The sequence below is a fragment of the Bos mutus genome, chromosome 25 (genome assembly GCF_027580195.1).
Source record: "Bos mutus isolate GX-2022 chromosome 25, NWIPB_WYAK_1.1, whole genome shotgun sequence".
Taxonomy (NCBI): domain Eukaryota; kingdom Metazoa; phylum Chordata; class Mammalia; order Artiodactyla; family Bovidae; genus Bos; species Bos mutus.
Window position 1 is genome coordinate 15,802,318 of NC_091641.1, and position 24,446 is coordinate 15,826,763.

Below are 24,446 nucleotides of genomic sequence, written 5' to 3' on the forward strand. Positions count from 1 at the left end.
CTTCTCTGGTGGTCTGGTGGCTAAGACTCCCGTACTCCCAATACAGGGGGCCCGGGTTCCATCCCTGGTCAGGGAACTAGATCTCACGTGCAGCTGTCCAACTAAGACCTCGTGGAACCAAATAAATAAATTAATTATAAATAAGTAAATAAACCGAAGATAGACAGTACCTAGAGTGGATGGTGTGGACAGTCGGCTAAAGCATTTGGGCTTTACCCTGGAGTCAGTGGGGAACCCTTTGGGGGGTTAAAAATTGAAAAGCCACAAGATCTGACCTGGATGGGAGGAAATCACCCTGATAGTGATATGAAGGGTGAAGAGATCAGATTGATGAATCTTAAATTTGGGCACTGTCAATAAAGATCGGGGGTCAGGTTGAAAAAATATTAGATAATTCTATGCCATTAAGAAGTAGCTCTGATTTTAACAATACCCCTGGGAGGCAGGCGTTTCCTCTTTATACAGAGAAGAAAATGGACTCAGCGAGGCGCGGTGACTCGGCCGAAGTCACACAGCCAGTTGGCGGCAAAGCCCGGGGATTCAGTCTGGCCTTTGTGGCGCTGCAGGACCCAGCACACGATGTAGATCTGAGCCAGGCGTGTAGCGGCGGGAACTCGCCCCTTCTACTCAGTAAGTGCGGGAAAGTCCAGCGGATCGCTACTACAAAGAATTGATGCCCACAGATAGGAAGAGGGAAGCGAGGCGCGGAGAAGGAATGTTGGGTCTGGGCGGCCGCCGTAGGAGCTGTGCTCTCATCTCCATGGCAACAGCGAGAAGCGGCGGGAGGCCTCTGGGCGGTGCAGCCGCCACGGCGGATTGGAGCGGGAAAGACGCGGAATCCGTGACCTGCCTGTGGCCCCGAGGGCGCAGGTGATGGGGTTAGGTCGGTGGAGGGAGCCCGGGGTTTAGGGAAAAACGGAGGGTCGGGCTGGGGCCTTCGAAGAAGGTGCTGTCCCATACCCGCGATCCTCACTGTTCGGACCAGAGACCATCGTTGGGCCTCAGTTTCCCCAAAGGGGAAATGGGAGGAGGAGAACGGGCACCCGAGCCCAATGGCCCCTCTCAGTCATTGAGGCCCAGGACTTTCTCTCCCCTGCAGCTCCTGGACTGACCGGCAGTGTCCTGCCCCATGGACGTGAGTCTTAGGCCCCGTACTCCTCTCTGGCGCGGTCCCCTCGGCACCCCTAACTTACCCTGACGTTGCCTTCCTTGGCGCCTGGACTGGAGCTCTTTACCCAACATAGACCCTTCCAGCTCAGGACAAGAGCTGTGAGACAGAAAGAGTGCAGGGGTGGCCTTGCCAAGGCAGGGCACTCCACACTCTGGCAAGATGAGGAGTTAGGAAATCAAGGAGGAAAAGCATCCCAGGAAAAAGGAACAGCGTGGGCAGAGACGTGGATGTGAAAGAGAGGCCAGGGAATTGCCAGGACTTCAGTATGGCTGGAGTATAATGGAGGACAGAGGGAGAGGCAGGCAGGGCTAGACTAGAGCCTTTGTCACTGAGATAAGAAGTTTGGACCGAGTCAGTGGGAGCCACTGATGGACTGTCAGGGAGGGAGGGATACTCAAGGACAGCTGGTATGGAAAGGAGCCTAACTGCAGAGTGCAAGACAGAGGCCAGTACTGTGGGCTGAAGGGTGGTAGAGTAGTCCAACGGAAACAGAGACAAGAGGTCTGTTTGGAGAGGCATTCTGAAAGGAAGAGCGATAAGTCTTGGAAAAGTCTAGAATGACCAACAGGTCTCTGATGGCGCTGAAATGGGGATGACGAGAGAAAAGGCAGGGTTGGGGACAAGACGAAGATGAAGATGTTAGTTGCTATCGTGTCCGACTCTTTGCGACCCCATGAACTGTAGCCCACCAGGCCCCTCTGTCCATAGGATTTCCCAGGCAGGAATACTGGAGCATGCTGCTATGTCCTTCTCCAGGGGCTCTTCCTGGCCCAGACAGTGTAGCCCTATTACTCTCTCCGCACCACATGGTGGCTGTTCCTCCCTGTTTCCCAGCTACCTCCTGTGTCCCTCCTGGTGTTTCCGTGTCCCCACAGCCCTTCCACGTCTCGTCACCCTTTCTTCCTGTGCTGTCCAGGCCTCCTCTAGCCCGTGGAATCCAACCCCGGCTCCCGTCAGCGGCCCCTCCCTGCTGCTCCCCATCCCGGCCATCGTCGTGCTCTCCGTGGGCATCTATCTGTTGCTGTTGGGTCTTGTGCTGCTGACCAGGCACTGCCTGCTGGTGAGGGGCCTGGTGGGGGCTGGAGGGTGGGCCCTGACAGGGGAAGAGGTCAGCCTGTCCCCCCATTTGCAGGCTCTTACCCTGAGACACCTTTGCCATTTAGTCTCCATATCGGCCTCTCACCTGGGCCAGGAGACCCTCTTCTCCTCTCCCCAGCTGAATCTTCTCTGGCTCCTCTCTCCAAAACCGAGACTCAGCTGTCCCTCCCAACCCGCCACCTGGCCGGGATCCTGAGCGGTGCCCTCTCCTAGGCCCAAGGCTGCTGCACAGACTGCAGCTCTCCCTGCAGGAAGCAAGGCGCCTCCAGGCCCCAAGACTGTTGCCAGACCTGCGCCGAAGCCTGTGACTTCCCCCTGCCCAGCCCAGCCCGCTACTTGGATGCCTGCTGCCCCCAGCCCGCCGAAGCTGTGAGTTCTCGTCCTGGCCCCTGGCCCCTGAGTCCTGATCCTGGTACTCTCAGTGCATTCGTTTTTTTTTTCTTTTTCGGTTCAACAAAATTTATTACGGAGCACCTATTCTAGGCCAGGCCTAGTTCCAGGTACTGGGTCAGGTGGAGACAGGCGAAAACAACAACATATCAGATATTTTCTGGTAACGAAAGCTACTTGGAGAAAGAAGAACAGGGCAGTAGCTGGAGAAGGGTGACCTATGTAACATGCAGGGCATACTGCGACCTCTGAAAATGGTAGTTAAAGCAGACAGAGCTCCTTCTGTTCTTGGAGTGAGTACAATGTTCTAGATACTGTGCAACTTCATTAACAACCTCCAGAGCTGGGTATTTTTAAAACTCTTATGTACATATGTTTTTTGATTACAAAGTATACATGTAGAAATACATAGAAAGTACAAGTTACTTTATAAGCCAGCCCGCTAACCAAGGTTACTATGTTTGGTGTGTGTCCCTTATATACTAATACACATACAGTGATATCACTGTTGTATTTCACTGTGGGTAAAAATGTATGCCACAGGGACTTCCTTGGTGGTCCAGTGGCTAAGACTGCACTCCCAATGCAGGGGGCCCAGGTTCGATCCCTGGTCAGAGAACTAGATCTCACATGCCACAGCTAAGACCTGGTGCAACCAAATAAATCTTTTTTACAAAATGTATGCCACACCTACTATTTCCTCCCAACTGCCACTTGCCCTTTTTAACCTGACATCACACCTTGGCTACCCGTCCATGCTTTTAACCTCCTTTTGCAGGGGGCATAACTTGGCTCAGGGGCATTTAGTTGCTTCTTCAGTGTTCCACAGGACAGTCTCGCAGAGCAACTTGCTCCATCGTGTGTTGAAACAGAACCTTCAGGGAGAAGCCTGGCTCACAGAGGACAGGCTGTTTTTGCATTTGTGGCTTTAAAGATGTTAAGTGTCACTGACCACCTTCCTAGGCCATGCTTATTTTGGGCTCAGAGATTTAGACAGCAAAGCTCCTGCCCTTGAAATGGGGACCTTCTCTAGGGAGGTAAGAGTGAGGGGAAAAGCCCAAGCAGAACTTGGGCAGACTGCAGTTGCAAATTCCTGCAAGAAGTTTTGAGTTTCAAAATCAATTGCAGGGCAAGGAGTTCTCCTCTTTCAGATATAATCTGCTTCTGATTTCTCAGGAGTAGCGCAGAGACGAGGCCCAGGGCTTGGGCTCCAGGGATCAAGGGGAAAAAGGAGAAGACCCTGGGTCCTCCAACCTCCTATTTTACAGAAAATGCTTATTTACAAATGATTTCTTGTTCCCTGCCCTGGGGACCCCACTCCCTTCACCTTCTGTCTGTAGGAAGGGAGTGGTCAAGGGCTTCTCCTCCTCCCTGAGAATGAGGTGTGCTGTCTGGAGGGACTGACTCCTCTCACTGCCCCCTCCAGGGCTGCGGGGCATCCAAGTCAGGAGAACTACAGGGCCTGATCCTACCCAGCTTCTGCCAGAGCCAGGACAGGTTCTAGAATAATGAATGGTGGGGTGGGGTCATTCCATCCTTGGGCTGTCTTTCCACAAAGCACAGTAAGGCCTCTGTATTCTTCAGTTTCCTTATGGTACCAAAAGCAATTGCAAATATTCCAAAGCCTTTGCCTCTCACAGCTGTAGAAGTTGGGGCACACAGAGGCCTCAAGCCGGGCCAAGACAAAAACCCAGGTTTCTCTTTCTCTCTATGGGAGAAACTCAACTGCGCTACATCTTTCACAAGTGTGTCATGAGGGCCTAATTCATTCGTTCATTTATTTATCCACTTACCAAAGAGTTGAGACTTCCCTAGTGGCTCAGACAATAAAGAATCCACCTGCAATGAAGGAGACCTAGATTCAATCCCTGGGTTGGGAAGATCCCCTGGAGAAAGGGAATGGCTACCCACTTCAGTATTCTTGCCTGGAGAATTCCATAGGCAGAGGAGCCTGGCAGGCTACAGTCCACCGGGTCGCAAAGAGTCGGACATAACTGAGAGACTAACACTTCACACTACCAAAGACTTCTGAAGTTACTGTTGAAGAACTGTGCTGGGCCCTGGGGGTGCAGTGGAAACAAGATAGGTGTGGCCCTAACCTTCATGGGGCTTACATTCCTGCAAAGGACAGAGAGAAATAAGTAGGCAGTGACATTCGAGTGTGAGAAATGATGCAATCCGGGACAGTTCTGGTTCTTAAGCGCCGGGTGTGATCAAAAGCAGGGATGAGACTTAAACAGAAAGCCAGGCATCCGGGCCCCATACCCAGTAGATTTGGAATGAGATTGAAATTTGCGAATCTTTAGCAAGTTCTTACATGGCAGACACATACACCAGGGTTAGAGTGCAGGGTTAGAGTGCAACATATGTATTCATCATACTGCTCAAGGGTGAGAGCTGTGACCAGAAGAGCTCCCCTTGGTGAGAACTCACTGTGTACCAGGCACCATGCTTCATGCCTTCCACTGATTCCCCAAGTGACCCTGTGAAGGAGGTGTTCTACTTCCTAAATCCATTTCAGAGATGAGAAAAGTGTGTGTGTGTGTTAATTGCTCAGTTGTGTCCGACTCTTTGCGACCCCATGGACTGTAGCCTGCCAGGTTCTTCTGTCCGTGGAATTCTCCAGGTAAGAATACTGGAGTGGGCTGCCATTCCCTTCTCCAAGAGATGAGAAAACTGAGGGTCAAATCACAAATCGGCCAAACCTGGGCCTGAATTAGATTCAAACCCCGAGCTCCAAACAGTAACGGTGGCTGGCCTTTACAACCCCAGAGTGAAAGAAATCAGAGTGAAAAACTAGAGAAATACGAGGGTTAACGGTCATGCAGAGCCCTTGTTTAAAAAGGGCTTAAAAAGCAGGTTCCTTGCAGAAGCCACAGGGCTGCCGGCGAGAGTCGAAATATCCATTAGCTAGTTCTTAATGACTAGAGCCAAACCCTGCCAGGGGGCCAGAGCCAAGAAATGCTTTTAATACCCTTTCCTCTGAGATGAGGGCAGTGTGGCCTCTCTCAGCCCCCAGTTCTGCACACAGATTGATGGTGCAGTCCTCCAAAATTCCACAGAGCTGACTTCAGCCCAGAGCAGGACTCCCCAGAGACGCCCCCAAACCACACCCCATCACACACAAGGAAGCCGCCTCGCTCTCTCCCCTCCGCCATGATATACTTCTGCTTCCTCCTAGAGAATTCTTTTGGCAGGGGCCAATGCACCCTCCCCTCACCGGAGCCCCTAGTGATATCTGATCTCACCAGTCATCTGACACCGCACCCCAAAACCTAAGCTCTTCTAAAGGTCATTTCCCTATTCCTGGCTTGGCCCGGAGTCTGATTGAGCTGTGCAACTGTGACTGTCACTAGCCCTGCCTCAGGCCTCAAGGAGCCAATCTTCTGTCACCCATCCTGGGTGTGACCCACTCCAGCCACTTGGCCTGACTCCAGTCCATGCCTGGAGCAGTGGCAGATCGTCCGTGTCCCACGGCAGGAGAGGAGTGGATTGGAGCAGACCGGTTCTCCCTTCCTGTCTCTAAGGACATGCTGTTCCTATTCCATGAGAGGCAGACTTTCTGCCTCCCCTCTTCTTTGCCTAGAGGGAAAAATGACATGCTTTGATTGATTCATTCATTCAACGTTCATTTGTATTTCAGGCACCTGCTGAGCCTGAGTCCCCTGGTAGGTCAGTGGAGATAGAAGGTGAATTGTCCCTGCCTTAGGCAAGCTTGAAAGAAGTTGGTATTCACCGCCCTGGGAAGCAGTGGGATCAAAGCGGGATCTCAGGGCTAGAAGCAGGCAGGCCCAGACCTATCCCAGCCCCCTTCCCTAGTTAATATATTCCTTTGCATGATCACTCCCTCTCTGAACCTTCATTTCCTCTTTTGTAAGGAGGCCCTCTACTCAAGATTCTGATAAAGAAATGTGACTCCCTTTAAATAGTAAAAAAAAATTAAATATGAAAATTACCATTTTTCAGGAAAACTAGAAAGACTTTTTAAAATCATTCATGGACACAGTCTGTGCCTGGCACAGAGTAGGTGCTCAGAAATGGAGGGTGAATGACAGCCAGCTTGGTCTCAGGCCAAGAAAGAAATCCACAAAACCAGCAGGTGGTTTTCATCATAGAGTGTGTGTGCTTTCCCTGTCTTAATGACTTGCAATTGTATGAGGTCGTAAGGGTATAGAACCATCTCTGAGCTGAACATTGGGGTGTAAGGGTGGGGCCAGGGCTAACTGATCTCTGGTCCTCAGTCTCCTCATCTATAAGATGGGAAGAAAGAAAGGATGTGCATGCATGCTAAATTGCTTTAGTCGGGTCTGACTCTTTGCTTCCCCATGGACTATATAGCCTGCCAGGCTCCTCTGTTCATGGGATTCTCCAGGCAAAAATACTGGAGTGGGTTGCCATGCCCCCCTCCAGGGGCTCTTCTCAACCCAGGGATGGAACTCGAGTGTCCAGAGTCTCCTGCGTCTCCTGCACTGGGAAGCAGATTCTTTACCACTAGTGCCAACTGGGAAGCCTAGAAGAAATGACCTCCCCCACAAATGGCTTCTTCCAGCTCCTTCCAGTTGTTAGGAACATTGCCTCCTGGCTAATTTCTCAACATCACAAGGAGCTGATTTGTTCCCATGAGTGGTGGATGGTACCCTCTGATCCACTGGGCAAGTGGGACTTTCCAGGCCTCTCTGTTCCCTTCTCCCTTGAAAAGGAAACAGCTCCAGGCTTTGGTCCCCCTCCCTCGCCCACCTCCCTCACCCCACCCTCCTCTCCCGCAGGACTGGGCCCCTCGCTGCCCTCACTGCTGCCCGCTCTGCGACTGTGCCTGCGCGTGCCAACTTCCTGACTGCCAGAGCCTCAACTGCCTTTGCTTTGAGATCAAGCTCCGATGACGATCCCGGGTCCTTGCTCTTTGGAGAGTGGCCAGCCCCCAGGGGCCACAGGCCCTGTTCCCTGAGGGGACTCAGGACACCTTTCTCCAGGCCATTGGAACCACAAATGGCCTGCCCAGCTCACCGACCTGGGAACCAGCAGTGGAGAGCCTGGCTCCCTGCAGAGCGGGACTCACAGAGCCCTTGGCGAGCAGGACAGCAGCCCCTTTGCAGGGCCAGAAGAGAGAGGGGCTGGTGCTCCAGCAGGTCCCCCTGCCCTTGACTCCCTCTCCCCAAGTAACTGATCATATTTGAAGGTGAGGTTGGGGGACACTGCTCACCATCCAGAGCATGGGACAAACTTGAGCCTTGACTATCAGGATGTAGGGTTACCCCAGGCACACCCTGTCCATGGACTCTTGGTTATTTTGAGGTGTGAGTGTAGTGCCTGCCTGTGTGCTCTGCCTCTGAAGAATCAGGACAGCCCGTGTGAGGCCCAGAGTCAGGGGAGGGGGTATCTGAGGAGGAGGCAAGGAAGGCCACAGGTCTGAGTCCTCTTACCCCTCCTTCCTTCCTCACAGATCGCTGTCCAGAGATTTATTTCTCTCGACAGCCTGTTGAGGGCCTCAGTCTGGATTTCCAAGGAAGAAATCTCTGAAGTACCGGTGAGTGGGCAGGGGGCCCTTCCCCCCACCCCCAAAATAGGCAGGCCCACAAGCTTCTTCCCCATCCTTCACTTTAGGCCCCACGCTGGCCTGAATGTCAGGGGCTTCAGGTTTCCCTAAATATAGGTCCCTGCCAGGGGATCTATGGCGAGCAAAGGGCAGGGGTCACCGGAGAAGGTCGGTTGGGGGGAGGGGGTAGCTGCCTTATAACCCAGCCCGGGCGGGGCCTGGCTCACTCGCTGCTGACCAGGCTCGCCCGCTCCTTTGGCTTCCTCCTCACAGGTGGGCACCAGTCGGACGGAGCAGGGTTGGAGTTGGGCTGAAGGCTCCGGGATTTAAGAGGGGAGACCCGCCCGGCCGGTAGGATGGGGAGGCTCAGAAAGGATCTGGGAGGCCGACAGCCGGGGACGGATTTGATTTTGGAGAGGGAAGTCGGCGCCAGGGAATTTTGCAAGGACTCTGGTCTCACATCCCCAGACTTGCTCGGGCCGAGTGGCGGCCCGAGCGGGTTCCCGCCGGGTCCGGCTTCCGCGGGAGGGCGGCGGGCGCGTGCGCACTCGCGGGCCACGTTGGCTCTCCCGATCCCGGGAGCCGGACCTGCCGGGATGGAGCGCGGACGCGGCGGGGATACCCGCCGGGCGGGACACCCGGAACTGCCGCCGGCTCGCGCTCCGGGAGCCTGCCCGCGCCGCCCTCTCCTGAGCCGGGGCGGGCAGTCGCCGGGCCCCTGCATTCGGTTACAATGTGACACTCGCTGCCTCAGTGCCGCCGGAAGCTGGGGCTGCCCCGGGCCGCCCGATAGGCCTGCGGGAGGGAAGCTGAGCTTCGCTGTTTTCGGGCTCTGCCACCCGCTTTTCCTCCGACCCCACCCCATTCTCATCTCCTCCGGGGCCCAAAAATCGGCTGAGTCACGGCGCCCCGAAGCACGCCAGGAGGAGGGGAGGGGGGTCGGGAGAGGAGAGGAGGGAGGGGAGGGCCCTGGCGACCCGCGGGATGTGGCCCGAGTCACGTCCGAGGGGGAACGAGGGGGAAGGGCTCGGGTTCTCGCCGGACAGTCCCCGCCCAAGCGCCGCCTCCCGGCTTCGCCTTTCGGGGGCGGCCTTTCGCACACTTCCTCGCCTGCCATTGGACGCCTGGGCGCCTCCGGCCCCCTGCAAAGGGAAAAACCCGGCGGGGGGCGGAGCGGTGCCTTTATAAGGCCGGGAACCACCTCCTGCCCGCCTGCCCCTGCGCCCCGCCTCGGGAGTAGAATAGGCTGCGTTCCTCTTGGAACGCGCCGCCGAACCAGAGTCCTGGTGACGATTGCCGCGTTCGCCCCCTCAGTCCACTCCGCCAGCCCTCCACCGCTGCGCCCCGCCAGCCCGCCCCTTTCCTGTGCCAGGTGAGCGCCTCTCGCCACGTGCGAAGGTCAGGGAGGGGGTCGTGGAGAAGGATCCCGGGGCAGACGCGGGGCAGACGCGGGTCGGGCGTCCGCACGGAGCCCCCCAACGCGGCCCCAGCATCTTCCTCCTCCGCCACCACCCACACATTTGCTCCCAGCCGGGCCTCCCGGACTCTTCCAGCCTGAGTTCCCTGGGTTTGCTGCGCAACGCAGCGACCGCTCCGCGCGCTGAGTCACAGCGGGGAGGAAGGAAGCCAGGCGAGATGAAGGGCCGTTCCTCGCACCCCTTTTCTTGTTAGGACTCCGGGTGCAAAGATGATGGCCCCTTTGCCTCTGCAGGGATCCTAGGAGGCATCGAGGGGTGGGAGCCAGCTCATTTACTGCCTCAGGGTTCCCAAAAGCGGGTGGTTGGTCCCTGTCCTGGGAGACGGGTGCCCCTGGCCAGGAGGGGAAATCCCTTGGCAGCGCATGATGCCCCATTAACACTTTCCCTATCTTTCCTTATCGGGTGACCTTGATTCTGAGCCTGGAACAGCTGCAGCCGCGGAGCAGACAGGAGCATTTTCAGGGGAAGGGGTGGGGCGCTTGCCTCTCCTCCACGTTCTCTTACCCTGCATGAGCAGTGAGGGCAACCCTCACTCCTTTCCTCCCCCCACCCCCACCCCGGGCTAAGGCTTCCTCCGCCGCCCTTTTCTGGGCTTCCGAGGACCACCCCATACCACCACTTTTTTCCTAACATCCTCCCCCACCTTGGGGGGAGCAGCCTGACCTTGGGGTGTCCTTGAGGCAATGGAGCCTGGGCCAGCCCTGGGATCTCAGGTGGATTGGAAGGAACACTCTTATCGTAGCCAGAGATCTGAGTTCTAATCTCAGATCAGGCCCTTGGGTTGCTGTGTGGCTTGAAACACAGCCTTTTCCCCTTCTCTGGCTTCTTACAGATGAGGACGTTGGGCCTTCTGCCTTCGGCACAACTTCTAATTCCAAAATACTCCGGTTTGGTTTTGCTTCCAGGCAAGGTGACCCCCATGGCACAGCGCAAGCCAGAAGGGTCCAGCTTCCACATGACCTGCCTGTCCATGGCTCTGGCCTATTCCTTTAGGCCAGATGCCAATATACAACCCCACCCTCAGCTGGGTAACACCCAGAAACAAACAGAGTTAGGAAAGGTACAGGAGGCAGGCCTACTATAGGGAAGTTGGGTGTAAGGGAGAGCCTGGGGCAGGAAGTGACCCGAAACCTGCCGGGAGTTGGGCAGGGGAGGTAGGGAGCCTTTCCACTGACCTCCAGGCAAGGGGCCCTGCTGGTTGGGAGACCAGGGGAAGACTCCACTAACTAGCCTTCCCCCATGTGTCTCCTCCGCCCAGGCACTGACAGGCACCATGCCCCACCAATACCCAGCACTCACCCCGGAGCAGAAGAAGGAGCTCTGTGACATCGCTCACCGGATTGTGGCTCCGGGCAAGGGCATCCTGGCCGCAGATGAGTCCACCGGTGCGGGCAGGGCACAGGGGGAGGAGGGTCCGGGGTGGGGTTGAAGGGCTGACCCCTTTAATTCCCATGTGATGCTTTCCTCCAGGGAGCATTGCCAAGCGACTGCAGTCCATTGGCACCGAGAACACTGAGGAGAACCGGCGCTTCTACCGCCAACTGCTGCTGACTGCCGACGACCGCGTGAATCCCTGCATCGGGGGCGTCATCCTCTTCCACGAGACGCTGTACCAGAAGGCCGATGATGGGCGTCCCTTCCCCCAAGTTATCAAAGCCAAGGGCGGCGTCGTGGGCATCAAGGTGAGGGGGCTAGGCCTTGGGGTGGGAGATGTGAGACGAATGTGCATGTGCTAAGTCGCTTCAGTCATGTCCGACTCTTTGCAATCCTATGGACCATGGCCCACAGCTTCCTCTGTCCATGGGATTCTCCAGGCGAGAATACTGGAGTGGGTTATCATGTCCTCCTCCGGGTGATCTTTCCCACCCAGGGATTGAACCTGCTGCGTCTTTTGTGTCTCCTGCATTGGCAGGCGGGTTCTTTACCACTAGCACCACCTGGGAAGCCCAGTGAGATGGATGAGGGGCAAGAAATCCAGGATAACAGGCAGGGGTCGTGGTGGGGATGAACTGGGTGGGGAGACTTGGGTGGAGTCTGCCCTGATCGCCTCCAAATTGTGTGTAAGAAGCCAGTAACTTATGGGACTTGCTTGGCATTTTAATCTTTGTGATTTTAAAAGCCACAGGTTATGTTTATACTATTGAAAAACCAGAAGCTCAAGGCCATGAAGTGTTTTGCTCACACTTAGTAAATGGTAGAATTCAAGCTTATCTGTGTGTATCTTGCCTCTTGGGACCAGATACCATGGCTAAGTGAAACACTGGCAAACCAGGAAGGATACTTGAGAGATGAAGTAAAGCTGGGACAGGGTGGGGCTACAGAGGAGAAAAAGGCTATAGAGCAAGAGTTTTTGTTGTTTTTTAAATACTATTTATCTGCTGCGCTCGGTCTTCATTGCGACACACGGAATCTTCCATCCTCGTTGCGGAACACAGGTTCTTTAGTTGCGGCGTGTGAGATCTAGTTCCCTGATCAAAGATTGAAAAAAGGGCACCAGAGACCACCTCCCATCTTATCTTGTTGCCCTCCACCCCCGCAGGTAGACAAAGGTGTGGTGCCCCTGGCAGGAACAAATGGCGAGACGACCACCCAAGGTGAGAACCGCTTAGCTCCTGGCCCTACCAACCAGCCCACCCTGGTCAGTACCCCTCTGGGTGCCCAGGCCATGTGGGAGCCACCTGCCCCCTCCGCTGGCTGGCTCTGACCCCTCCATCCCCTCTTCAGGGCTGGATGGGCTGTCGGAGCGCTGTGCCCAGTATAAGAAGGACGGAGCTGACTTTGCCAAGTGGCGTTGCGTGCTGAAGATCGGGGAGCACACCCCTTCTTCCCTTGCCATCATGGAAAACGCCAACGTCCTGGCGCGTTACGCCAGCATCTGCCAGCAGGTGGGCCTGTAGGTCCCCAGCAGGCCACGTCCCACCTAATTCCATTCCAGTGTGGCAGCTGGCCTGCCACCCACCTGCCAGCTTACCCCAAGGCTCCGAATCCTCACCAAGCTCCAGGCTTGCGTCCACGAAGGGCTCTGCAAACAGAAGGGCAGAAGAGGGATTATGTGGGTGGATCTGTGGAGACAGCTAATCTCCTCCGATCTGTTTTGAAGTGGGGAGGGCTGTGTAGCCAGGAGTCCTGGGGATAAGATCTTGGTGAATAGCTGTGGAGGGCTGGAGGTGGGGCTCTGGGTTAGGAGGCCTCACTGCTACCCTTCCCTCACCCTGCAGAATGGCATTGTGCCCATCGTGGAGCCCGAGATCCTCCCTGATGGGGACCATGACTTGAAACGCTGTCAGTATGTAACCGAGAAGGTAGGTGGCCTGCCTGCCTGGGCAGTGAGGTGGGCTAGGGAGCTGGGCCGGGGCCCCTGGGGTGACCCTCGTCCCCCAACTCCACCTCACCCCACTTCGGTCCCACCCTGCTGTAGGTGCTGGCTGCTGTCTACAAGGCTCTGAGTGACCACCACATCTACCTGGAAGGCACCTTGCTGAAGCCCAATATGGTAACCCCAGGCCACGCCTGCACCCAGAAATATTCTCACGAGGAGATTGCCATGGCAACTGTCACAGCGCTGCGCCGCACAGTGCCCCCCGCTGTCCCTGGTGAGACCCATTCCTCATCTTGACCTCTGGGAGGTAGATGGACTTAGCCGTGATCCTTGTGCCCATGTGGTCTTGATTTTCAGGTCAGCTTCTAGGGCCTCCTTCCAGTCCCCTGGGTTGCTTGACTACAACCCCTCTCCCCATGTCACCCCCTCATTCTACAGGGATCACTTTCCTGTCCGGAGGCCAGAGTGAGGAGGAAGCATCCATCAACCTCAACGCCATCAACAAGTGCCCCCTGCTGAAGCCGTGGGCCCTGACCTTCTCTTATGGCCGAGCCCTGCAGGCCTCTGCCCTGAAGGCCTGGGGTGGAAAGAAGGAGAACCTGAAGGCTGCCCAGGAAGAATACGTCAAGCGAGCCCTGGTAAGGATGGGTCAGGAGGCGGGCAGGGTGCTGGGGTGGATGGGATTCTGAGAAGGGACCTTCTCACTCTGGCTCCTCTCCCCTCTTAGGCCAACAGCCTTGCCTGCCAAGGAAAGTACACCCCAAGTGGTAAGGCAGGGGCTGCAGCCAGCGAGTCCCTCTTCATCTCTAACCACGCCTACTAAGCCGACGTGTTCTAAGGCTGCCCCCTCAACACTCCAGGCCCCGTCCCCTCCCACACTCACTCTTGAAGAAGGGGGGGGGGGTTCATCTGGGGCTCCAGGCTGCTCTTTCCCGTCACTCTTGCCTCCTTGTGACATTGGTGCCTGGTGTTGTCTGTGTACGCTAACTCCACCGTTTCCAGCCTACTGCCAATAAACAGCTATTTAAGGGGGAATCTGGTGTGCATGTCTGTGGTCTCTAGGGCAGGGGAGGCCTGGGGGAGGTGGCAGAACTCAGAGAAGAGCCCTTGCTTTATGTTCTTCTTTCTGGAGCAGAAAAGTGGGTGAAGGAGATGGGCTCCTTTAGTACTCTGTTTGATGCTTACCCGGGACTTCATGAGAAAAGCTTGTGGATTTTCTTCCAACTAGCTAGTGCTCTGCTCCTTCTACCAGCAGCATCTGATAAGGCCTTTACAGTTAGGAAGTGTGTGTGTAACTGCCATTCTTAGGAGGCTGCAGCCTCAGCCTCAGTTTTAGGCCCAGAACTCATAGGTATAGAAGGCCCCTGTGACATACACAAAAAAATAGCCACTGACAAAAAGTAAGCTGTCCTGAATCTGTAAACTGGGCAACATGATAAGTATTCTGTAGGAATAGGCTATTATTCCCAATTCTCCCTTAGGACATCTTTCTGGGAAATTTATTGATTGAAACAAGATTATGAATGCATATCTTTAATGCTGTTGAGCTCATCAGTCTTCCCATCTTTAAAAGGAGAAGGGCTGACTTCTGAGCTGTGGAACCCCTTGAAGAACCTGGGATCCTAACACCCACATCAACAACACAGACACACAAATGTGTACCAACAGAACTGTGGCGCTCAGGTTCCAGGTTAAGAATTGAACCTCTGTGGCTTCTGCATTCAATGCAGCCAGAATGAGGGTCCTGCACTTACCCTATGTCATGCCAGGAACCCTTGCCCATTCACCCAGGCTGTGGAGTACACTTACGACATCAGATCTTTTCAGGTATTAAAGATTCTAGTAATAGCCAGGGACTGCATTAGTCCTGCCACTGCCCAAATTTCCTGATGTGAACTCTATCCTGTCTGAGCTCCACTCTAGAGGAAGAAAAAAAATTTTCATCTTTTTGATCTCTGCGCCTACTGAAGCCCTATAGAGTCATCTACATAGAAACCTAGCACCTCCTGGGAGTTAAGAACTTTGTCCTTTCCTTTTCTCTGCACGTTTGCATCTGTTGCCTCCATCCAAAACCGAACTGTATCTAGTGTCCCTTCAAATCCGCCAGCTGTACCTAGCCTCACTCAGCTCTCTGTGAAACAGTCTGAAGTAAAGCAAATAAAAATTGAGGGGCCATAGAAGATAGCAAAATGGACATTCCAAAAGGCCTCTAGCACCAAGAAGTTTGTTTAAAGACCAGTCACTTCCTCTGCCTGCAGCAAGAAACTAGGGAAGCAGAGGACTTAAAATGCCAGTATAAGGTGTTTTTATTATAACGACAACATGAACACCAGAAAGAGTAAGTGGCAGAAGGTGAAGAAATTAGAACTCAGGACACAGCTTCCTGGGTTCAAATCAACTTTGATTCAAATCCAGAGTTCTTAGATATGCAACTGTGAACAAGTTACTTAACCTCTTTTAGCCAGGTTCCCTCTCAAAACAACCAACAAAACTGCAGACAATAAGCAGCTGAGTTCAAGGGACCATTCTGGAATCAGGGAGGTCATGCTGACTGAGGTATACACTTGGTGTGGGGAACGTGGAGTCCTTTTGGCTTCTAATTTCCAAGGTCCCCAGGGCAGAGATTTCTCTGGGACCCTGGAAAGAGACTGGAATTCCTTCACCCACTGAACAAATACTTGTGTATGCCAACTGGGTCCAGCCTTGTTCAAAGTAAGCACTGGGCTGCAAGTGTGAACAGGACCAAGTTCCATCTCTCACGGATTGTAACGGGGGAAAGTGAAAGTGTTAGTAGCTCAGTCGTGTCCAACTCTGCGACCCCATGCACTGTAGCCCACCAGGCTCCTCCATAAGATTTCCCAGGCAAGAATACTGGAGTGGGTTGCCATTCCCTTCCCCAGGGGATCTTGCCAACCCAGGGATCGAACCAAGGTCTGCATTGCAAACATATTCTTTATCACTTAGCCACGAGGGATCAGTACTGGGGGGAGGTCCATTAAAACAGGTAAACAAAAACTTGTAACCTAAAGCTACAAGGCGGTGCCCCAGCTCCCTGAGTTTGAGGTCCCTATCAGCCTTCCCGGTGCCAATCAGCTTAGCCTACCATCACTTCCGCCCGCTCGTTGCCGACATCCGGTTCCTCGGGCTTATTGCCCTTCTTAGGCTTGAGGGGGTGGGGTAAGGGCGCGGCGAGGGAGGGGGAGTGCGTGTATGACGCCACATCCGGCTCGGGGCGGAACTGGTCTCCCGCTGCTTCCGCGGCGGGGCCGGAAGTAGAAGCGGTGGTGGCGGCGGCCCAAAGCGAAGGGAAGGAGGAAGAGAGGGAGCCCGAGAGCCAGAGCCGGAGTCGCCGCGGCGGTAATCGTCGGAGAACCCTCTAGGCCACCGTCCCCAGCGCGGGCCCGCGGAGTTCGACGGGAGTTAGCGGGGGGCGGCCCGGGCTGCGGGACGCTGGGGGCCCTGGGGCCGATGTGAGGGGAGGCGGGAGTTGGGGTGGGGGGGGCCCGGGCCAGCTCCAGAATCGAGTTGTCCCCGCTGACCCGGCGCCCCCTAGGAACACTCTGATCCGGGGGTTCATCTTCGCCTTTACCAGGAGACCCCTGTGCGGTGCGGAGGGGGCGGCGGCCCCGGCTCTGACCCGCGCCGGGGGGGTGGGCCATGGCGGAGATCAGCGACCTGGACCGGCAGATCGAGCAGCTACGGCGCTGCGAGCTCATCAAGGAGAGTGAAGTCAAAGCCCTGTGCGCTAAAGCCAGGTGAGCCCGCTGGCTCCGGGGAAGAGAGACTTCGGGTTTCGGCCTGGGGTAAACCCAGCTGAAAACTTTGGGCCTGGCTCATCCTGGAAGCTTTCCAGAGAGGAGCAGAATAGGGCCTCTTCCCTCCAGGAGCTACCAGCCTGTTGGGTGAGGACAGGCCTGGATAAAGATACTTGAAGTATTAGATGATGTGCTTTCAGTGGAGTTAAGTATAGAAAATACTTAGGAAGCTCAGGGGAACAACCCTGTCGGGGGTGGGGGCGGGGAATAGAGAATGTCTCTTGGAGGAACTGAACTTTGGGATAGATCTCGAAGAATAAGATGATAAAAGGAGGTGTCAGCAAGAACAGGAGTTCAAGGCAGGAAAGCTAAAGCCTTTGTGGTTTATAGTATTCTTTTAATTCCAGTAACAGCCCTAAAAGGTGGGTGGAATTGATCCCATCTTACCGGTGAGGACTCTCATATTCAACAGTTGAAGGATGGATCCTAAAGCCAGTTTTTCCTGTCTTGTCCCTTTTCGGGCCATAATGCAAGAAAGTGGAATTGGATTACTCATTGATTGTGGGAGCCTAAGAAATAGTAGTAAATAAGCCAGAGGAGAAATAAGCAAGGTGTGAAGGGAGGCCCAACTAAGGGTTCTGTGGGAAGTAGGATGAGGTAGTGATTAAGAGCCAGTCTTTGGAATGTGACAGCACTGGGTTGGAATCAGCTTTACCACCTCCTAGCCATGTTGGTGATCTTGATGTCTCTGAGATTGTTTCTTCTTCTGGAGATACTAAAGCAAGATAATAGTACTTACTAAGATGATTGTAAAGAGTATGTTGGTGCTTGGAATGTGTTTAGGTTTTGGTTAAATGTCAGTGTTAGACAAACATTAGGTGTTATTGTTCCTACTTTGTGGGAAGAGGGCAGTGCTGATAAGGACAGAACTTACTAGAAAAGCTGGCCTCGAAAGCTGAAAATAATTTGGAGGGCTGATGGGGGCAGGCCCACTAAAGAAGGGCATTCACAGCAGGAGGAGAACAGGGATAGAGGTCTAAAGGGTGTGGGCAGCTGTGAGGAGACCAGTTACCTGCATCCTGAGGAACTGTCTGTGGCTTCTACACACTGGAGAACTGTGTGGAAGGGGTCAGCAGAATTACCTCACTTTTTTTTTTTAACAACAGACCCGCTGTTCACCTTGCCTTATACTGGCAAAGACCTTATGTCTATTTCCTTCCCATAGCAGTCCTACAAAGTTGGAATAATTTTCCCCATTTACAGAATAGGAAGCCATGGCAGTGACTTGACTGAGGCCACCGATAAAGTGGCCATTGAGCTCTTTGTTTGGTTTTGCTTCACAAAGACCTGTCATGGCCAGGCAGGGCCTGTGTGGGTTTGTTTAACATACAGGGTCCCCTTTTAAATGCTCGTCTGTGATCCTTCATGTTTTGCCAGCTCAAGATTTCCCTGACCAGAGTAGCCCCAAGATGTTTTCAGATATCCCTGCTCCCTCAGTCTTCATTGGCATTTTTTTTAGGAACTTAAACTCATTGCTGCCTGGCACTGTTCTTCTTCCTGTAAGTTTCATGCCCCTCACAAGGCCTGGATCAGTGTGGCAGTGATGATAGCTAACGCTTGGATAGTGTGGGATTTTCAGAACAACAGAAGTTATGTGTTCAGTCTTCATTGCTCTTTGCAGCCCTGTGCACTGGGCAGGGCAGAGGTGAGTATTTCACAAAAGAGGAAACTGAGCCTCTTACCCCTGGTCTCACAGCTGATCGGAGGAAAAGCTGGTTTTGGATCCAGGTCTTTGACTGTCCTCCATGCTCACTACAGCCGTCTGACAGCCTGGCAGACATTTAGGCTCTGTGAATGGCAGCAGGGTGCTACTGAGGAGTGGGAGGGCCCTGTCCAGCTCATGAGATGGAGCTTGGAGGAACTCGGCTCGGGCCTGAGATGGCCACTGTTATTCCAAGCCCAGTCTGGAAGAGGCCCATCTCAAGCATCTGGCTGTGGCCTCCTGGGGACCAACCAGGGCCCCAGGCTGAGACTGGTGGTGTCAAGAACTTTCGCTTGCCCAGTGGATACCGAGACTCGAGACCTTGAAACTGCAAAGGCCTGGGAGCTGCATTTGCTCGTATTAAAAACATCAGCAGTTGAGAACAGCAGAAGGTTTTGAATGAGGTGGTCTTCAGGATGAAGTATAGCTTTGTCATCTGTAAATGGTATGACCCTGGTCCAGTCACTCTTAAGTCTCCAAGTCTTTGAAATTCTTGCAGAGCTCAGATGAGATCCTGCATATCCAGAGACAGCATCTCATTCTTTGGTCAGTGGTCAGCAGTGAAAGTGAGCAAGCGTGAGCCCTGAGAGGGCTGGTGCCAGGGCCTGGTTCCCACATTGCGCTGAGGCCTTGCTGGCATGGAGGCAGGTTTTGACCAAGTCTGTGGAAAGGGCTGGTATAAAGTCTCAGGAGATCTCTTCTCTGAGTTCCAGCCACCCTCCAGCTTTGTGACCTGGATCCTGCCCCTTTTCTCTCTAAACCTCAGTTTCTTTGTCCAATGAGGATGGAAAGAACCTCCCAAGTCAGTTGGAAAAGTATTGTAAGCAGTGGTATGAGGATGTTTGGTACAAGATGCAGGACAGGTGGGAGAGCCTGGCTGCTCTCTGGCCCCTTGGATCACCACCAGCGGCTCTTCCCATTCCTGGAAACCAGGGCACACCTCCCTGGAGCTGCCTTAGTTACGCAGTGCACCCTGAGCCCAGGGAGCTTCTGGTCTGGTGGGAAGGGACTGGCTGAGAGAGTGATGGCTGAGCAGGTGCCTCCCACATCAGATTTACTTGATAAGAGCCAGACCCCAGAGCAGGCCGCCTTGATTCAGTTCCTGTCTGTGTGACCACAGCCGGTTTCTTCATCTGAGCTGTGGGAATCATCATAGCACCTGCCTTTGAGGGTGGTGGTTTGAGTGCCCGCATCATCCATGCAGAAATCTTTAACTACTGACCTGGCACATGGTGCGAACTGCAGTGTCCTCGGCTCCTGTGATCGTCAAGGACGAAATCTAAAAGCACAGCGCTACTTAAAGCTGGGTGTCCGTAATGGACAGTGATGTCCGTGTCAAGCTCGTTCAGGCAGAAGTAGATCACGCTGCAAGGAAAGAGGGAACCGAGTTCTCGCTTCCTCTGAGTGATGGAAGAGTGGCAACAGCATGTCGCCTTGAAGGTGGATCCGATGGCTGGCCTGCCCAGGGCACCACCCTTGTGCCCAAGAGCATTCTAGGGGAAGAAGGCCCCTGGGGTGGGGAGAGACGGGCTCTAAGAGCCCAGCCAAGGCACTGTGTGGACAGGAGGAGGAGCTCTGTCTTTTGGGAGTCGTTGCCAGATGTGTGAAAGGGAGCAGCCAGGAGGGTCAAGGCCAGGAAAGTCCCAGACTCCTTGGGAAGGCCTTGGATGCTGAACAAGAGCTGGGGCTTTGGCCTGTCGACTGCAGGGAACCACAGAAGGGTCTCGAACTTGGGGGCTGTGGTCAGCCTCGCCTGGGGGAATTGTGCACCTCCGACCTGGCCCATGGAGGTTCAAGCCTTATCCTCTCTTGCCCTGCAGAAAAGGTCAGAAATTGGGTTGGGCTGGCCCAGCTCTGGTAACTTTGGTCTTCTGTCTCCAGAGAGATCTTGGTGGAGGAGAGCAACGTGCAGAGGGTGGACTCCCCAGTCACAGTGAGTACCTGCCGTCCCTCCACAGCCTAGCGTGGTCTGTTAGGCCTGTGGGCGTCCTCCTTAGTCTTGTGGGCTCCAGGGTCTACCCTCATCCCTGGGAGCCCCATCTTCAAGAGAGCCTTGCTAGAAGAAATGGCAGTTGTGGGCATGGTCTTTGGAGTCACTGGAGGGATGCTCTTGGCCTGGGCAGAAGGACTCTAATTTGGTGAGTGAGTGAACTCCACATGTTCTGTGTGTTACCAGTGACTTTATTCTGGGTGCCTGGAAGGGAGTAGGGAGAGGAGGAGGCCAGGTCCTCTGGGAGCTGCAGGTCTAGCTGGAAAGAATTTGCTTTAGCTCTTGCCCACAGAATAGTTGGTACTCAGAGTGGGATGAGGGGATTGGGGTGGGAGAATAGATTTTCGACTCTGGGAAGTAGAGGCTTTCAATCCAGGGAAGATCCCCTGGAAGAGGAAATGGCAACCGGCTCCAGTATTCTTACCTGGAAAATTCCACAGACAGAGGAGCCTGGTGGGCTACAGTCCATGGGGTTGCAAAGAGTCGGGCGTGCCTGAGCACATGCGCACACGTGCACGCACGTACACACACTTGGCTCGGCCGAGACTGATAAGGATCTTCTAAACAGGGACTTCCAGGTGGCTCTTGCCCTCTGCGATGGCCCACATTCTGTCTGTGGAGTGTGTTTCTCTAAATAAATCCATTTCTTACCCATAAACAAATGAAGCCAGGACTTCCCTGGTGGTCCAGTAGTTAAGACTCTGTGTTTCCACTGCAGGAGTTGTGGGCTTGTGGGTTTAATCCCAGGTGGGAACTAGATCCCATGTGCCATGCAATGAGGCCAAAATTTAAAAACAAGTAAAGCAGTAGGGTGTTTTTGAAGGACAGCCCCTGGCAGTAGGGCTTCCAGACTGTGAGTTCTGACCTGCCTCCTCACTTCCAGGTGTGTGGTGACATCCACGGACAATTCTATGACCTCAAGGAGCTGTTCAGAGTGAGTGTGGGAAACGCCAGGAAAGGCGACCAGGGGGTGACTGCAAGACCCCTTTAGTTGAGAGTGGAGACTTTGGTGACAGGGTTGGGAGTCAGAGGCCTCTAGTTAGGTGGGCCCATTGTGGAAGAAGGGCCTCGACTTGACTGGAAGTGGGCCGCTGCAGTGGGTTGCGGAGAGTTTAGGACCAAGCTGAACCTTCTTCCTCCCTCCCCAGGTGGGTGGCGATGTCCCTGAGACTAACTACCTCTTCATGGGGGACTTTGTGGATCGTGGTTTCTACAGCGTCGAAACGTTTCTCCTGCTGCTGGCACTTAAGGTGGGACTCCCTGGCTTCTGGAGCCAAGACCTGGGTCACCTCTGGTCTGACCTGCCTGCATCCTTTCTGCCCTCATCTCCTGCCCCATCCGCCCCCAACTCTTGAGCTGTGCTGCTGGTGATGGACCGTTTCTGCTTGGGTGGTCAGGCAGCTTTCCTTGACTTGGGGGCATCTGATGAGGTCGAGGTGGGGGCGGCATCATAGCGGGAAGGAAGAGAGGCTCACCCTGTTCAGAAAGTGGCCCGGAGTGGAGTTCAGCTGGATACAGTATCCGTTGGTGGGAGAGAGGTTGTAAGAGGCCAGATGACAAGGTGCTCTAAATGTCTTGCTAAGGGCTTGGTCCGTACCTGGTGGATGAAGGAGGGACGGTTAGGTTTGTACTTGAAGTGGGAGGTGGGAGGGAGTGTGAGAGGATTCAACTTCGCATCCTCTGGAGGCGGGTCGGGGCGCCTGTGAAGTGAGTGTGGCACGATTCGGGCAGAGATGACCAGAATCTGGACCAGGGTGGTGGTGGTGAGCATGGAGCGGGGCTGGCAGACATGAGGACGTCAAGGAGGGAGGGACAGGCCCTGCACGGTGACTGCCTCCAGGTTCGCTATCCTGACCGCATCACCCTGATCCGGGGCAACCATGAGAGCCGTCAGATCACCCAGGTCTACGGCTTCTATGACGAGTGTCTGCGCAAGTACGGCTCGGTGACCGTGTGGCGCTACTGCACTGAGATCTTTGACTACCTCAGCCTGTCGGCCATCATCGATGGCAAGGTAGGCCCGCCGTGTAGCTCCCTGGGGACAGGAGGGCTGGGAGAGGTGCCAGGCCTGAGCCAGTCTTGCTCTCCCCATAGATCTTCTGTGTGCATGGGGGGCTCTCCCCCTCCATCCAGACGCTGGACCAGATCCGGACAATTGACCGAAAGCAAGAGGTGCCCCACGACGGGCCCATGTGTGACCTGCTCTGGTCCGACCCTGAAGGTGAGGTCAAGAGCTCTGTTCTTAGTTTGCTGAATGACCTAGGGGGTCCTGTGGTTAGATCTGGTGCCTGGAAGGGATGGCCCCGGGCAGGTGAGTTTGGGGCAGAGCGGGGCTGGTCTTTACTGGCATTGGTGCTTGATGGCCAATGGGCTGGCATCCTCTATAAGGAGCAGGGATGAGGGTAGCTGGGTGCTTTGAGCTAGGGGGTGGCGGGGTGGGGGGCATGTACGTCATACTTCAGGGGTTTGTTGAATGTGAATCATCGGCTTCCTGAATGTGAAGGGGCTTCTGCAAGGATCAGGCTCCCAGAATGATTGCCCCCAGAACTCGCCTGCCAGTGCAGGAGATGTAAGAGATGCGGGTTCAATCCCTGGGTCTGGAAGATCCCGGGAGGGCATGGCAACCCACTCCAGTATTCTTGCCTGGAGAATCCCAAGGACGGGAGCCTGGTGGGCTACAGTCCATAGGGTCACAAAGTCAGACATAACTGAAGTGACTTAGCACGTACACACAAGGAGCCCTCGTGTTGTGGGCATCAGCTAGTATGGAGCATTGCCGAGATGAGAGCCAGGCCTCCCAGCACCAGTCTGGGCCTCTTGTGCTGTGACATGTGACACCAGCCTCCGCTCCCTCTCTGCCCTGTCCCTACCTCCCTGCTGGCTGGGCTGCCCTGAGTCACAGGTGCTGTCCAGCGTGCTTACTGTCAGCACCTCCTTTCACTCTTGCATGTACCTGTTTGGACAGTAAATTAGATGGTCACGCTGATAATCAGGCGGCTCCAACTATCAGGTAATTCTTTCTTCTTTGGAGCATATCCGCTTCAGCGTTTGCTGTCCTGTCCCGAGGCTGCCTCAGAATACCTTTGGGCCCTGTGTTCTTGCTGCACAGGCCTCACTGGGGGAGGGAGGCAGGCTCTTCTGCGAAGAGCAGCGGGCAGCCCTGAGGATGCGCTCTCACCATCCTGTCCCTTGCTTGCCTCAGACACAACAGGCTGGGGCGTGAGCCCCCGTGGGGCCGGCTACCTGTTTGGCAGTGACGTGGTGGCCCAGTTCAATGCAGCCAACGACATTGACATGATCTGCCGTGCCCACCAACTGGTGATGGAAGGTTACAAGTGGCACTTCAACGAGACTGTACTCACTGTGTGGTCGGCACCCAACTACTGCTACCGGTGAGCTGCCTGGGCTGGGGAGGTTGAGGTAGGGATCCAGGCTGAGCCACTCTATTAACACTGCTGCCCCTGCCTTCCCCCGCCTTCCAGCTGTGGGAATGTGGCAGCCATCTTGGAGCTGGACGAGCATCTCCAGAAAGACTTCATCATCTTCGAGGCCGCTCCCCAAGAGACACGGGGCATCCCCTCCAAAAAGCCCGTGGCCGACTACTTCCTGTGACCCCTTTGGCCCTGCCCCCCTCCGGCCCCCGGACCACTGTGACTCTGCCCTCTTCAGACGGAGGCTGGGCGTTGGGGGGCCTGTCCCCAGCTTTGCTCTCCCTGCAAAAGAGGGCACTTCGAGGGTGAGGACTTTTCTGGAGAGGCTGGGAGCCTCAGTTCCATGCTCCTCCTCCCATCTCCCCACTTGAACCATGAAGTTTCCAATAATTTTGGTTTTCTTTTTTTCCTTTTTTTTTTTTTGGTTTGTTTTTAGATAAAAATTTTGAGAAAAACAAAAAAAAAAAGAAAAAAATTCTAATAAAAGAAGAAAAATGGTCTTTCGGTTGGTGTTGACTG

The 24,446-nt window shown here is 54.6% G+C and overlaps 3 protein-coding genes across 7 annotated transcripts; all 3 read left to right on the forward strand.

Moving 5' to 3' along the window:
- The first annotated feature begins 515 nt into the window (after positions 1-515).
- LOC106700785 (uncharacterized) lies at positions 516-10,922 on the forward strand. Of its 4 annotated transcripts, none has more exons than XM_070362710.1 (8): positions 516-630; positions 1,100-1,135; positions 2,088-2,231; positions 2,483-2,638; positions 7,426-7,835; positions 8,100-8,183; positions 8,466-8,543; positions 10,503-10,922. In XM_070362710.1, the coding sequence occupies exons 2-5, from the start codon at positions 1,130-1,132 to the stop codon at positions 7,537-7,539; spliced, it is 420 nt and encodes a 139-aa protein (XP_070218811.1). In that variant the 5' UTR covers positions 516-630; positions 1,100-1,129; the 3' UTR covers positions 7,540-7,835; positions 8,100-8,183; positions 8,466-8,543; positions 10,503-10,922. The 4 variants fall into 4 exon arrangements, with proteins under 4 accessions (XP_070218811.1, XP_070218810.1, XP_014333334.1 ...); XM_070362709.1 differs by lacking the exon at positions 516-630 and adding an exon at positions 750-883; XM_014477848.2 differs by lacking the exon at positions 516-630 and adding an exon at positions 766-870.
- Positions 8,309-14,024, forward strand: ALDOA (aldolase, fructose-bisphosphate A). 2 transcript variants are annotated; one of them, XM_070362708.1, is made up of 9 exons: positions 8,309-8,465; positions 10,929-11,055; positions 11,141-11,352; positions 12,210-12,264; positions 12,395-12,555; positions 12,889-12,972; positions 13,089-13,263; positions 13,428-13,627; positions 13,717-14,024. In XM_070362708.1, the coding sequence occupies exons 2-9, from the start codon at positions 10,944-10,946 to the stop codon at positions 13,810-13,812; spliced, it is 1,095 nt and encodes a 364-aa protein (XP_070218809.1). In that variant the 5' UTR covers positions 8,309-8,465; positions 10,929-10,943; the 3' UTR covers positions 13,813-14,024. The 2 variants fall into 2 exon arrangements, with proteins under 2 accessions (XP_070218809.1, XP_005894535.1); XM_005894473.3 differs by lacking the exon at positions 8,309-8,465 and adding an exon at positions 9,412-9,564.
- Positions 14,025-16,194: 2,170 nt separating this feature from the next.
- Positions 16,195-24,427, forward strand: PPP4C (protein phosphatase 4 catalytic subunit). The gene is made up of 9 exons (XM_005894474.3): positions 16,195-16,346; positions 16,582-16,744; positions 20,388-20,439; positions 21,380-21,430; positions 21,645-21,746; positions 22,337-22,510; positions 22,591-22,717; positions 23,699-23,888; positions 23,979-24,427. Exons 2-9 carry the CDS (start codon positions 16,647-16,649, stop codon positions 24,106-24,108), a joined length of 924 nt encoding a protein of 307 aa, XP_005894536.1. The 5' UTR covers positions 16,195-16,346; positions 16,582-16,646; the 3' UTR covers positions 24,109-24,427.
- The last annotated feature ends 19 nt before the right edge of the window (positions 24,428-24,446 follow it).